Source organism: Chrysochloris asiatica, unplaced genomic scaffold (assembly GCF_000296735.1).
Source record: "Chrysochloris asiatica unplaced genomic scaffold, ChrAsi1.0 scaffold00077, whole genome shotgun sequence".
Lineage (NCBI taxonomy): Eukaryota > Metazoa > Chordata > Mammalia > Afrosoricida > Chrysochloridae > Chrysochloris > Chrysochloris asiatica.
Window position 1 is genome coordinate 11,569,664 of NW_006408595.1, and position 12,103 is coordinate 11,581,766.

The following is a 12,103-nucleotide window of genomic DNA, read 5'->3' on the forward strand; positions in this document are numbered from 1 at the left end:
TGCAAAGGCTTTTGATTGTGTGGATCATGACAAGCTATAGACAACATTGCGAAGTATGAGTAGTCCAGAACACTTAATTGTCCTCATGAGGAACCTGTACATAGACCAAGAGGCAGTTGTTCAAACAGAACAAGGGAACACCAAATGGTTTAAAATTAGAAAAGGTGTGCAACAGGGTTGTATTCTTTTACCGTATTTGTTAAAACTATATGCTGGGCAAATAATCCTAGAAGCTGGATTATATGAAGACTGACATGGCACCAGGATTGGAAGACTCAGTAACAACCTGTGATATGTAGATGATACAACCTTGCTTTCTGAAAGTAAAGAGGACTTAAAATACTTACTGATGAAGGTCAAAGACCACAAAAACCCTTTGTTATGGGTTTCACCTCAATATAAAGAAGACAAAAATCCTTCCCACTGGATCAATAAACAACATCCATATAAATGGAGAAAAGATTGAAGTTGTCTAAGGCTTCATTTTGCTCAGATCAACATCAACACTCATTGAAGCAACAGTATAGAAATCAAACAACATATTGCATTAGACAAATCTGCACAAGACCTGATTAAAGTGTTGAAGAGCATATATGTCAGTTTGTTGTGCCTGACACAAGCCATGGTATTTTCAGTAATCTCATATGCATGTGAAAGCTGGACATTGAGTAAGGAAGTCTGTAGAAAAATTGATGCATTTGAGTTATGGTGTTGGAGGAGAATATTAAAAGTACCATGAACTGCCAAAGTTAAAAATAGATCTGTGTTTGGAGAAGTACAGCCAAGAGTGCTCCTTGGAAGCCAGATAGCCAAACATATTATGTTTGGTAAAGTAGGTAGGAGAAAAAAAAGAAGACCCCCATGAGATAGATTGGCACAGTGGCAATGCAGTAGGCTCAGGTGTAGCAACGATGGTGAGGTTGGCCCAGGACCGGGCAGTGTTTCATTCTGTTGTGCATAGTAGGGTCGTTATGAGTCAGTACCAACTTGATGGCACCTAACAACAACAACAACAACATTTTGCACTGTGATATTTATCATACATTGTGGTGGTTATGTGCTGTGGAGTCAGTTCCTACTCGTAGCAACTCTGTACAGGGTTTCCGAGGGTGTAAATCTTTGCGGGAGCAGAAAACCTCATCTTTCTCCCGTGAGAACAGCTGGTAGTTTTGTACACCAGTTGTATCAGTGCCAGTATTTTGGTTGTGATAATGTATATGTTGTTAATAGTGTTCTTTGTGTGAGTTAAGTCAATTCCAAACCATAGTGACTTCAGGCGACAAAAGAGACTTGTCCCATAGAGTATTTTATGCTATATTCTTTCAACAGCATGCACATCTCTGGGGTTTTTTCCTCCAATAAATGGTGGGGTTAGTTCAAATTGCCAATCTTTTCATTCGCCTCCAAGTGCTTAACTATTATGCCAGGAAGGCTCCTTTGTAGCCAGTTGTTTTCATTAGTTCTTTTCCATGTAAAACAATTTTCAACCTTGACCTCAAAATATGTCTGTGGTCTTCTACTTTTTCAAATCTGTCTTTTGTTGCCCTCTTCCTTTAAATTTAATTATTTACTTATTGTGGAAAATCTTGACAAAGGAACTTCATACTTTCATACCATGCTTGATTTTGTGTCTTGGGTTTCTGTATTTCTTTATTTTCTCTGCAATAATTATCACTCTCTTTTAAATGTAGTGGTTACAAATTGGGCTGCGAACCTTCCTGTCAGTAGTTCAAAACTACCAGCTGTTCCATGGAAGAAAGATGAGGTTTTCTGCTCCCACAAAGATTTATAGCCTCGGAAACCCTATACAGAGTCACTCTGAGTCGGAATCGACTCCATGGCACATAACAACAATGATAAATGTCTTCATTATTAAAAAGACCGTCCATCGAGCTTTATGACTAACAGAAATCCAAGTGATTGTGGATCTTTTCAGTTACATTCTAGAAAAATGTTCCAGATTGTCTCAATTTTTCCAACTGCTTCAGATAACCTCTTTTTTTATTACTGGATTTTATGGAGAGAAGTCATTGTGGCTTTTTTTAGCTATTATCTTTTCTTAAATTATTTCAAAATGTTTTTATATTAATGCATGTCCTTCATTTCCATTTGAATTTTCTCTTTTATCCAAGAATAATCAAGGGTTTTCTTGATTGGTTATTATTGCTCATGGTGTTTTTAATTTGCAGGTATTCTACAAAATATTTGCAGATGCATTACATTGTACTAGAACCTGTCCTGTATGGTCTTTAATGTTAAATTCATGTGGTTTCCTGTAAAAATTAATATGTGATCAATTTTATAATCTGTTGTAACTATGTTCTGTCAAGTTGATTCTAACCCATAGCAACCCTGTATAGGGTTTCCAAGGATCAGCTGATGGGTTTGAACTGCTGACCTTGCAGTTAACAGTCCAGTGCTTATCGTACAGTGGCACACCAGGACTCTGATTTTGTACTCTTTATCTATGAAGATGCTTAACAACAACAACAGTCTATGAAGATTTAATGCGCCCTGGTGGTTATGTATTGTACTGCTAACCAAAAGGTTGGCAGTTGAAATCTACCAGTTGCTCTGAGTCATAAAGATGAGGCTTTCTGCTTCCATAAAAATTTACTGCCCTGGAGACCCTAGGTCGCTATGAGTTGGAACTGATTGTACGTCACACCACAACCATGAAGATTTAAGGGACCATGGTGGTGCTGTAGTTTTAGCACTGGTTTACTAACTACAAGATCAGCGGTTCAAGCCCACCAGTCACTCCAAGGGAGAAAGATGAGGCTTTCTGCTTTCTTAAAGATCCACATCCTGGGAAACCCTATATAGGGTTGCTGTGAGTCAGAATCGACTTAACATTAAGCATAGATATTTAAAAGAAAATCGTGGGTCTAAAATATCTGTTGGTGATGTTATTTACCAACCTTTGATAGCAATTTATTTTTTGTTTATTTAATCTCTAACAACTATAGAAAGTATTTGTTAAATTTTACTACATTCACTTTTATTATATTGTCTATATTATAAAGTGCTATTGTTAATGGTTTCTTTATATTGTTGTTGTTGTTGTTAAAGTGCTGTTAAGTCGGTTCTGACTCCATGGATTTCCAAGAGTTTGAACCATCAGTTTAGCAGTTCAAACTGACCTTGAGGTCAAGTACTTTTCGTATGGCACCACACCAGTTGTTAAGTGCACTCGAGTCAACCCAACTCATGGTGACCCTGTATAGAATTTCCTTGTAGTTCAGACCAACCCTGTGGTCTAGTGCTTATCCTAAGCACTGTACCAGGACTCCAAGCTTTTCAATAGAACTGTGCAATTTAATGTAATATCTTTACAATGGGCCTTCAGAAAGTTCAGGGGTAGATTGAATTTTAAAATACTGGAATTTTTCTACAAACTTTTTAAAGCTCCCTCAGATTCTCTGGCAACTTTTCGTATTTGTCTCATTGTGTGACCCATAGCATAATGAGTCCATCGTAAACTAAATTGATTTCAAATGGAGGAAAAAGGTATAACTTACTCTTCTGAATTTGTTTCTAATGTTGAATGAAGAATATAGTTTTCTATGGCTGCTGAATGAAAGAACTATTGCCACCTGGAATCTAATATTTTACTAGTATTCAGTTAAGTATATAATGTGGTGGTGGTGGTAGTGTGCCGTGGAGTCAGTTCCAATTCCTAGTGACCCTGTGTAGGTTTTTTGTGTCTTATATCCTGGTGTGGCGCTATAGGAGAAGCACTGGGTTGCTTAACTATAAGGCTGGCAGTTCAAAGCTATCAGCTACTCCCTGGAAACCCTATACAGAGTTGCTATGAGTCTGAACTGACTCAATAACACTTAATAACAACAACAAATGCACTCATTGTGGAAATTTTATATATAGCATGTTAAACATTTAATTGTAAGATTTTGATATTAAAATTATATTGTCATTTTAATTATATTTGGATTTTATAAAGATTATTTCTCTATAGTCTGTTTTTAACCATTTTGAAGTGATTTCAATTCATTTTGAGACTGTCTTGTCAAAAATGCCTCTATCAACACTTGTCCAAGTGATTTCATGTGATGTAGATTATCCTTTGTTAGCTGAAAATTATGTCACAAACATAATTTTGGAGCCGCTATTATTCTGATTTGCTTTCTGTGTCTAAATTCATACTCTTTTTTTTGTGTGTGTGGTATCTACAATGGTGGTGGTGGTGGTTATGTGCTGTGGATTCAGTTCTGACTCCCAGTGACTCTGCATAGGGTTTCCGAGGCTATAAATCTTTACGGGAGCAGTGAGATACATCTTTCTCCTGCAGAACAGTTTGTAGTTTCCAACTAGTGATCTTGAGGTTAGAAGCCCAAACTTGTAACCACCAAGCAACCAGAGCTCCTTCCATTGTAAGTATAGTATGTAGTATTGGAGAAAGATTGCCTTCTTTTTAATCATCTTATGTTTGTTTGTATGACTGTGCAGTCTATATGGGGATAGTCCTAGGATCAGGTTGAAATGTGTGCTTCAGGGCTCAGAGATTACATCTGTCCATATGTTTTTGCTTTAGACCCTATACAGAGTCTCCATGAGTCAGAACTGACTAGGCAGCACTAAATAACACTCTACAACAGTAAAGGAACATGTTGGATTCATTAGCTATCTAGCTGCCACCTAAGAACAAGTTTTCTGCTCAAACTGAGTTCGTTTGGAGAACTTGGAAGGAATGGAAAGGGAAACTTTAATTCTTTTCCAGTCTTAAGGACATGAATTATGTTGCTTTGTAATGCTAGAATGGGAAAACAAAGAGTTATAATGATTTTCCATGCCATTAATTTTTGTTTGTAAAATTATAGCTTCCATTCATCCCACCTTTGAACTTAAGTTTTGGTATTTTAAGATGTAATTCTTGGATCATCTTTTTTTATTACAGATAGGTGTAGCAGGTAGTTTCACCTCCCATTTTTACACAAGATTTTAAAAAATAGCTCCTTATTGGACTTGATAGCTACTTGGATAATGAAAGAAATGTAGATTTACAGAATAATCCTATCAAGAACTTTTATAGGTATACTGGTATAGTGTTGTAGGATAAGTACTAGACTGCTAACAATAAGGTCAGTGGTTCAGACCCACCAGCCACTTCTCAGAGACCCTATACAGGATCGCTGAGAGTCAGACCTGACTCAACAGCATTTAACACCACCACCAACAACAACAGCAGAAATATTATATGGAGAATTGTAAGCCAATATATTAATCAGTTTAGCTTATTATTATAAGTACAGTAACAAACATGTTTGGTAGCAGTATTGTTTGACGCTGATTGACAAATTGTTTCCCCATTTTAAACCCTTATTGTGAATGTCAGTATAAACTGGTAGGTGATAATAGATTGTAAATTTGAAAATCTAACCTTAATATAAGTACAATTAAGAAAATTGCTCATACCCGGTGATGGTGATGCAGTGGTGGGGGAGGAGGGAATGGAAACTAATTTGATAACATGATCAAAATGTGTTAGGCACATGACTTTTTTGGATGTGACTTTGGCCTTGTTACTGTTTAAAAGGGAGCATACTATTTCCAGATGCCCTCATGTGGCACTATAGGTTAAGCACTGGACTACTAACAACAAGGTCAGTCAGAGGTTCAAACCCACCAGCTGTTCTTTGGAAACCATATACTGGGTCACTATGAGTCGGAATTGATTCAATGACATTAACAACAATCTAATTAAGAGAAAAGTTTCAGATAAGTACCAGATAAAGTTTATTAAACTTGGTTTGTAATAGCAAAGTTACAGCTGAAAATAGCTGAAATGTATCACTAAAGATCTAGTTAATTGATTATGATGTATCTGTAGAATCAAATACTATGCAGTGGTGCTGTGGGATAAAGCACTGGGCCACAAGGTCTGTTTGAACCACAAGGTTGTTCAAACACAACAACGTTAAAGAAGAATGAGGTGTAGTGCAGAATGTGATGATATGGCTAAATTCTAACATAAGTTGCCGAATAAAATAGCAATTTGTAGAACAATACGGAGTTAGACTATTTTTATTTGAAAGTATGCACAGAAAATATACTATGGTATGCACATTGATCTGTGGTTGGTTATCACTGGCATGTGAGATTAGGGATGCAAGAGGTTAGAAAATCTTAAAATTGGTGTTTATAAGGACCATGCTTTAAAAAACAACAACACTGTCATTCATCTACAATCTACATGAAGTTGGCTTTAGATAGCCCTACTTTTTATAGTTTTATTTGAGTAGTGATGTGGTCTTTTCTGAAAATATAAAAACACTTTTAGAAGCACTGCACTTAGTTTTTTGTTTTTTGCAGGGGGGGTAGGGGGTTGTTTTTGAATTTTAGAGGATCTATTAAAGGAAATACAGATTAATGTCATGAGGTTAAAAATAAGACATAAATCTATTTTTAAATCTTTGCTGTTTTTTTCTGTTTCAGTTACCTAGAAAAGTACGAGAAAGTTCATCATTTTGGGGAGGATGATGATGAGGTACCACCAGGCAATCCAAAGCCCCAGCTTCCTATTGGTGCAATTCCATCTTCCTACAATTACCAGCAACACAGTGTGTCAGGTAAATATAATTTGAACTTAATAGATCATAGGTCCACCATTTTAAATTAGGAAAGTAAATAGTTAAGTAGTTTTTTACCTTGCTTATGAGAACAATTAAAACCTTGAGGTAATTTAGCTGTCAGAAGCAATGTATTATTGGCATAAGGGTCCTTCTAGCACAAGCTGCATAAAATTTTTAGTTGTAGGAAATTTTCAGTTTCATAAACAAACCTAAATTTTCAGATAAAGTTTTTTCCTTATTGCTGTAACTAGACATCAATTTAACTGAAATAGTTGCTAATCTGGAAATTGATAGGTCTTATTAGGACTAAGGAAGCTAGAAAACCCATATAGTGTCCACAGGACTTTATATAATTACTGAGATTCTAGGATCATAATTCCTTAAAAATTTCTCTTAATTGCTGTGCTGTTTTCCTACCATGGAGCCATTGGGTGGCACCAATGGTTAAGCTCTTGGCTACTGGCCAAAAGGTTAGCAATTCAAACAACACCCAATAGTGTCTTGAAAGGCCAGGTCACCTGCTTCATAGGGACTTCAGGGCTGTGACTTGAAACTGCTATGAAGTGGTTCTCGTTTGTACCTTTAGGGTTGCCATGAGTCGGAATCAACTCAGTGACAACTAAGAATTTCCTGCCATAGTATCAGAAAGATTTTATTTATTTGATATGGTATTGTAGGATCAAAACTGGACTCCAAACCACAGGGTCAGCAGTTCAAACCCAGCAGCTGCTCCTTGGAAAACCCTGTACCGGTTGGCTATGAGTCGACAAAGGAGTCCTGTTATGGTGCTCTAGGATAAGCACAGGACCACAAGGTTGATTTGAACCAAAGGTGTTGGTTCAAACTCACCAGTTGCTCCTTGAAAACCCTATGCTAGGTCGTATTGGTCAGAACCAACTCGACAGTACTTAACAATAAACAACAACAATGAATCAGAACTGACTTGACACTTAGCAACAACAGTGGAAAAAGAGAATATGTTGCCAAAAGTAGCTGGATTCAGATAGGAAATAATCAGATTGTGAATCTGATAAAAGAGGTTCTTGAGATAGGATTGGTGGCTCTATTGTTTATTGACTCTGGGGAGTCTGATGGAGGAGCTCTGAGAGGCTACACATTTCAGTTTCTTTCATTTACAAACTATTTGCATAAGAAAGAAAATTTTCCTTTTTTGTGGTGTAGCACTGTGCATTAATGTAATAGACTGCAATGTCAGTATGAACTGCAAGGTCAGTGGTTCTAGCTCACCTGCCACTCCTTGGAAACCCTGTAAAGGCTGATATGAGTTGGAACTGACTCAATGGCACTTAAACAACACCAACAACGACGCTTTTAAAAAGGTATTTTTATTCTAGGAACCCTGGTAGCATAGTGGGTTACATGTGGCTACTAAATGCAAGGTCAGCAGTTTGAATCCACCTGCTCCTCCTGGGGAGAAAGATGAGATTTTCTGCTCCTATAAGGATTTGCAGCTTTGGAAACCCTCCCTATACAGGGTCACTGTGAATTGGAATAGATTTCATCACAGTTCAATAGCAGCGCCGTTATTCTTATTATTTTTATTTTTCGCTGATATTAACAGAATATCTTTTTCATCCTTACATTTAAGCTATCGCATTTATACCAGTATTTCCAATATTTATTAGTTTTGTTTTAACATTATCGAGTTTTAGAGTTTTTTTTTCATGTTAAATTTGACCCTGCATTTCTTCCGCAATCCATTTGATTGAAGTAACAAAATCTCCTCTTAGAATCTGTGATCTTCATTAAAAGAAACTTTGTCTAATAGTTTTGTGAATGTGGGGAGTAGTGTGCAAACTAAGACTACCTAATTCCTGATGAGAAGTCATTATTGCAGAACCAAGGATAAGGAGACCATATTAAGTTAGTGTGTAGAAAAGCTTGTTAATAGTTTAAACTGATACAGTGGGGTCACTTAATATTCTCTGGTTTTTAGAGGAGGGTGATGATCATCTAATTAAGGGTTTCATTGAATGAGACATTATATATTAAGACTGTTTTAAACTTTTAAACTATGTAATACCTGTAATAATATTACTAACCTGTAATAATAGCAGAGCTATTCATCATTGTAGCTAAGAGCTTGGTGTCTGCTACTATAGCTCCTCAAACGGACCATTCATTGTATGTTTAGACTGTGTAAAAAAAATTTTTTCTCAAACTTTCTTTTCCTCTCTGATACAAATTTAAAATTTAAGAAAGAATATTTGAAATATTCTGGCATTTCAAAAGTCTTAATGAAATTTATTGATATGATTGTACTGGTTAAGGAAATGATAGTGTTTAAGTTGTTATTATAACTCCTTCCTTGTGTACCATTATATGTCGCGTTTGTTTTAAGAAAAACTGAACAATTACATATTATGTAAAGACAAAACCAGAAATGATGACGCTTAAAGAAACAACAGGAAGAATCTAGGAATCTCTGGGAAAATGTTATCTTTAAAACTGATACATCAGGATGAGTACAAAACTGATGTTCTCCCATATAAATATTACTCAGTGGACAGTAAAAGCTTTAAAGAAAAAGAAAACCGTATGCAGCACAATGCTACGCTGACTCATAAGGGGTCAATATGAGTGGAAATTGGTTCAGTGAAAACTTGTTTTTTTAAATATTCATATAAACTTTAGTCCTTCTTCTATAAATGACTTAATTGATTTCAAGCAATTGCTTTCAAAATATTTCATCATTTTGCAAATATATTATTATTTTGAAAATATTAGAATATTGCTGATAATTGTGATGGTCAGAACAATATTTTTTTGAATTTTGTTTTATTTCATGAAACTGTCACAATGAAATTTTCAGAATTAAAAAAAAACTGATACGTGAGTATAGATTTTACATTTGATTATTTTGTCTGACATCCTTCTTAAACAATTTCCTCAGCTAAGATTTCAAATTCCTTGCTTCTCAACTATAGGCAATAAAATGTCATGGTACATAATAGTTGTGGATATTATTTGATCCATCACTAAAATATAAAAAAAATACTGAAGTAAAACTTTGCATAGTGAGATTACTTATAAATATAGACAAATAAAGGTTTGATTTAAGAAGCAGTCACTATCAACTAATAGTAAATTTTTTCTAGCAGCATTTCACCTAAAGAAACATGAAATTGCAATTTATTGCTAGCTATTTGGAAGACATACTTTTCTTGTCGTTAGGTGCCATCAAGTCAGTTCCAATTAACAGCAACTCTGTGCACAGAAAGAAATACTGTCTGGTCCTGCACCATTCTCACAGTCATTGCTACTCTTGAGCCTGTTGCTGCTGCTACTGTGTCAGTCTATTTCATTAGGGGGATCTTCCCCATTTTTTTCTGAGCCTCCACTTTATCAAGCATGATGCCCTTCTCCAGGGACTGGTCCCTCCTGATAATAAGTCAGAAGTATGAGACATGAAGTCTCGCCATCCTGGCTTCTGACGAACATTCTGGCTATACTTCTTCCAACACAGATTTGTTTGTTTTACTAGCAGTCCATGGTACTTTTGATATTCTACTCCAACAACATAACTGAAATGCATCAATTCTTCTATGATCATCCTTGTTCATTGTCCAACTTTCACATGCATATGAGGCTGTTGAAAATACCCTTGCTTGGATCTAGTGTACCTTAGTCTTCAAACTGATGTCTTTGCTCTTGAACACTTTATAGAGGTCTTGTGCAGCATATATGCCTAATGCAATACGTCCTTTGATTTCTTTACTGCTATTTCTATGTTTTGATCATGGATCCAAGTAAAATGAAGTCTTTGACATCTTCAATCTTTTCTCCATTTATCATGAATCTTATTGATTGGCCCAGTGGTGAGGATTTTTTTTTCTTTATACTAGGGTGCATCACAGTGTATTTCATCTGGTGAGGTCCATGTGTATAGTCACATTTTATGTTGTTTAAAAAATGTATTTGCAATGAGGAAGTCACTATTCTTCCAAAATTCTATCATGCAATTCTGTATCACCAGGGCCGTATTTTCCAACTACTGATCCTTCCTCTTTGTTTCCAACCTTTGCATTCCAATCCACCCGTAATTATCAATATATCTTGATTGCATGCTTGATTAATTTTGGTCTGAAGAAATTGGTTTGTTGTTGTTATATAGGATCTACAATTTCATAATCACTGTCTTTTGTGGTTTGTGGGTAAATTTGAATAACAGTTATATTTTAACTGTCCTTCCGTGTAGGCATATAGATGTTTTCCTTTCACAGACAGCATTAGACTTCAAGATATGTCTTGAAATGTTCTTTTTTGATGATGAATGCAATGCCATTGCTCATTAATTTGTTATTCCAAGCATAGTAAACCATGTGATTTTCAGATTCAAAATGACCAATACCAGTCCATTTCAGAGTCCTGGTGTGGCACTGTGGGTTAATGTGCCAGACTGCAAAGCTGCTTGAACTGCAAGGTCGGCGGTTCAAGCTCACCAAGCTGCTCCTAAGAAGCCCTATCTGTACAGGGTCACTATGGGTCAGAACCGACTTGACGTCACTTAACAACAACAACATACTTAGGATGAAGAGCTAAGATTTCACTTACTGACGAAGATAAAAGCCTTCAGTATGGGTTGCCCCTCAATGTCAATAAAACAAGAATCCTCAATACTGGACTAATAAATAACATCATGATAAATTGAGAAAAGAATAAACTTGTCAAAGACTTCATTTTGTTTGGATCCACCATCAGCACTCATGGAAGTAGCATTAGACAGATTTGTTTCAGAAGATGCCTTCAAAGTGTTGAAGGTCAGAGATACCAGTTTGAGGACTAAAGTGTGCCTGACTTAAGCCATGGTATTTTCAATAGCTTCATATGCCTATGAAAGTTAAAAATGCATAAAGAAGACTGTCGAAGAACTAATGCATATGAGTTATGGTGTCAGAGAAGAATTTTAAAGGTACTATGGACTCGATGGCACTTAACAACAACAACAAATGAACTGCCAGAGCAACAAACAAATCTATGTTGAAAGAAGTACAGCTAGAATGCTCTTTAGAAGTAAAGATGGACAGACTTTGTTTCTCATACTTCGGATATATTATCAGGAAGTACAATTCCTGGAGAAGGACATCATGCTTGATAATGTGGAGGGTCAGTGAAAAAGAGGAGGGATTCCCCCTCCCCCGAGCCCGCCCCCACCCCAATAAGATAGACTAGTACAGTAAGAGCTGCAATGAACTGAAGCATAGCAGCAATTGTGAGTATGGCTCAGGACAGGGCAGAGTTTTGTTCTGTTTTACATAGGATCACTATGGGTCAGAGACAACTCAACGACACCTAACATCATGCCTAGTATATATATCTTTGTGCATTCCATTTCATTTTTGTCAACTTCCAATTTGCCTAGATTCATATTTCATACATTCCATGTTTCAGTTATTAATGGGTGTTTAGAGCTATTTCTCCTCATTTTGAGTTGTGCCCCCATCAGCAAATGAAAGTACTGAAAGCTTTGCACCATTCATGTCATCACAGTC

At 36.2% G+C, this 12,103-nt stretch overlaps 1 protein-coding gene across 1 annotated transcript in view; it reads left to right on the top strand.

Annotated features, from left to right (window-relative positions):
* Positions 1-12,103, top strand: part of ARID2 (AT rich interactive domain 2 (ARID, RFX-like)) — a 254,138-nt gene that overhangs the window by 102,112 nt on the left and 139,923 nt on the right. Inside the window, exon 4 of the mRNA XM_006865323.1 lies at positions 6,454-6,587. Within this exon, the coding sequence (XP_006865385.1) occupies positions 6,454-6,587 (134 nt within the window). The remainder of the gene's footprint in view (positions 1-6,453; positions 6,588-12,103) is intronic.